Source organism: Pezoporus wallicus, unplaced genomic scaffold (genome assembly GCF_028554395.1).
Source record: "Pezoporus wallicus isolate ANWC-B61680 ecotype Strahan unplaced genomic scaffold, APGP_CSIRO_Pwel_v1 contig_13889, whole genome shotgun sequence".
Classification (NCBI taxonomy): domain Eukaryota; kingdom Metazoa; phylum Chordata; class Aves; order Psittaciformes; family Psittacidae; genus Pezoporus; species Pezoporus wallicus.
The window spans coordinates 18398-21749 of record NW_026638302.1 but is presented as its reverse complement, the minus strand read 5'-3'; the positions used below and the strand labels follow the sequence as shown (position 1 = coordinate 21749).

At 42.4% G+C, this 3352-nt stretch overlaps 1 protein-coding gene across 1 annotated transcript; it reads left to right on the top strand.

Annotated features, from left to right (window-relative positions):
- The first annotated feature begins 923 nt into the window (after positions 1 to 923).
- Positions 924 to 3136, top strand: LOC130599664 (zinc finger protein 536-like). The gene is given in 2 exon segments (XM_057410338.1): positions 924 to 1566; positions 1569 to 3136. Coding segments are annotated over 2 exon segments (2211 nt in total).
- Positions 3137 to 3352: the final 216 nt, after the last annotated feature.

Sequence of the window (3352 nt, the reverse complement as noted above, 5' to 3'; positions counted from 1 at the left end):
GAGGTCTCCATGCAGCCTTCTCTTCTCCAGGCTGAACAGCTCCAACTTCCTCAGCCTGTCTTCATACGGGAGGTGCTCCAGTCCCCTGATCATCCTCGTGGCCCTTCTCTGGACTTGTTCCAACAGTTCCATGTCCTTTTTATGTTCTTAGTCTTGGAGGTTTACAAAGCTGCTAGTTGCAGTCTCCTTAAAACTGAATATACCTCATTAATGCTTACTTGCAAACACTGAAGGATTTTTACTATTATAATCATATATTACAGTGCTTAGTACTGTTTCTAAACAACATACTAATCAGCTTAATGAGAAATTACTGTATTTTTAGCAGACTAAAGAAAAATCCATTTTATTGTTCTAAAGCTTGTCCTTTATTTTTTCCCAGAACGTTATCTTTTTTTATTGTACACCAGTGAATATCATACCATTGATTTTTTTTTTCAAATCATAAAACTATCTTTCTCATTGTAGAATGTTCAATATATTGAATATGGAACTGAAAGTTACAAATGGATTTCTATTTTTGGTTTGTTTTTTTTTTTACTGGCTTTTTTAATGGAAATGGGAGAGATGCACAACAGTTCTTTTTCTATATATTTAGAAATGTAAATGGGTGCAGTTTCACAAGAAGACAGACAAGGGAGGTGGTAAAAACTTTTGCCCCTTCAGTAGGAATTAGATTTTGAAATTGTAGCATATTTTAAAATAGTATTTAATGGCTATTGGCAAACATACAGAATGATGAAAGCACATGTATGGTCAAAATTGTGTAGCACAGTTGGCATTTAATACATTTTTTATTGTTTTTACACTAATTCCTTTGCATTATTATGAGTAGGTAAAACATAAAATGCAAATTGTACATCAGTGATTCAATGTTTGTAACTCTCACAGTCTGAATCTAAACTATCTTCTGATTTTCAGAGATGGAAGAAGCTAGTTTGTGCCTTGGTGTTTCTTCAGCTGTGCCAGAAGCTGACACCCATCTCAACAGCACCATACTCAATGGGCAGTATTCAATGAGCCAGAAGCTGCACCAGGTCACTTCCCAGCTCAGCCATGACTTCCCAGAGCTCCAGAAAAGGCAGAATCCAGAGGAGAAGGTGTCAGCACCACTAGAAGACAAAAGACACATGTCCATAGCAAACCAGCCCATCAGCAGTCAGATGGCTCTGTTGGCCCACCAGCTCAATAGACAGGTTGATACCAGTTTGAACGGGCACATAAACCTGCAGCAGTTCTTGAATGGACAAAACCTAGGCATTATGTCTCAGGTGAGTGATATAGAGGATGATGCCAGGAAAAACAGGAAGTACCCATGTCCTCTGTGTGAGAAACACTTTGGCTTTAACAGCATCCTGTCGCTACACATGTGAACTCATACTGGAGAGAAATCATTTAAGTGTCCATACTGTGACCACAGAGCAGCTCAGAAAGGCAACCTGAAGATACACCTGCGTACTCATAATCTTGGAAACCTTGGCAAAGGTAGTGGAAGAGTACGAGAAGAAAACAGACTTTTACATGAGCTGGAGGAGAGAGCAATTCTTCGGGACAAACAGATGAAGAGCACCTCTTGCAGCCATGACCCAATGTGAAAGCACAGTGGTACTCCCAGCCAATGCCTCTCACAAACTGTAACTTGTCTGTGCCAGCTAATCACAGCACACCTGATATTACAAACCCTCTTCCCTCCCCAAAGCCAGTCAGTGTTCAGGAAGAAGTTGTCACTCAGACAGCTGGGTTTAGATGCACATTTTGCAAAGGCAAGTTTAAGAAGAGAGAAGAGCTGGACAGGCACATAAGAATCCTGCACAAGCCTTACAAGTGCACCCTGTGTGACTTTGCTGCCTCAAAGGAGGAGGAGCTGATCAGCCACATGGAGAAGGCTCACATAACTGAAGAGTCAGCCCAGGGCCAGGACTCCAACAGGAATGGGGAGCAGTCCACCAACAAGTTCCGTTGCAAGGTTTGCAGCCAAGTGTTTAGCCAAGCCTGGTTCCTAAAAGGCCACATGAGAAAGCACAAGGATTTCTTTGAACACTGCTGTCAGATATGCGGGAGGCAATTCAAAGAGCCTTGGTTTCTTAAAAATCACATGAAAGTTTACCTGAATAAGTTATCTGTAAAGAACAAATCTCCTAATGATCCTGAAGTACCTGTCTCCATTAGCATCATGTCCCAGGAAGCTCATACAAGCCTATATTCAAGATATTTGTCATGTTTGCAGAGTGGGTTTCTTCCTCCTGACAAAGCAAGTTTAAGTGAACAAAATCAAATATATAACAAAGGAGATATGCCCATGAAAGAGAAAGAAGTCTTGGGGAAGTTTCTTTCACCCATTTCTGGCATTGGCAACAGTATGGCTGAAGGGGATAAACAATACTTATTGGGCTGTCTCAATCTGGTGCCTCTGCTGAAATCCACCTGCATAGAAAGGTTACAAGCTGCTGCCAAAGCGGCAGAGATGGATCCAGTAAACAGCTATCAGGCCTGGCAGCTTATGGCAAGGGGAATGACCATGGAACATAGCTTTCTGTCTAAAGAGCAGCAGATACAGCGCAGCCATGAAGACACTTTGGCAAATGCTGGAGTTATGTTTGATAAGGAGAAGCAAGAGTTTGTGTTAGTAGGAGCAGATGGTTCTAAGCAGAAAATGCCTGCTGATTTGGTTCACAGCACTAAAATGGGCAATCAGAGAGACTTGCCAAACAAACTAGACCCTTCAGAAGGCAATAAAGATTTTTTGTTGCATGGTATGAACCAGGGACTCAATTACAACTTACAAAGTCATAGAAATGTGACAGAAAAGCCAACTGAATGCCTGGACTGTGGAAGGGTTTTCAGAACATATCACCAAGTGGTCATTCACTCCAGGGTCCACAAAAGAGACATGAAAGGAGAAGATGAAATAATTCAAGGTGGTCTTGATGAGCAACGTGGGTCTGGAAGTGATCAAGAGTCTCAGTCTGTCAGCAGGTCAACAACACCAGGGTCCTCTAACATTACTGAAGAAAGTCGAGTAGGTGGAGGTTTCTCGCAGATGGGAAGTGCCCAGGAGGACAGCCCACATCCTTCCTCACCCTCCTCTTCAGGTATGATAATTTCTCCTTCCCTCTTTGCACTGAAAGCTTTGTAGCCATATTTGAAATCACAGCAGCAAAGTAGTTTACGCGGTCTCTAGTTAGGTCATTTCGTAGTGGTCCACAGGGATGTGGTGCTATATGCCAGAACATATTAGTGTGGGTTCCTGCAATTCCTTCAAGGTGAAGGAATTTTCTCCCCTTTTCTCCCCTTTTCTCCCCTCCAAGGGCAGGTTTCCCAGCCCTTCAGTTGTCACTTTTGCTGCCCCACT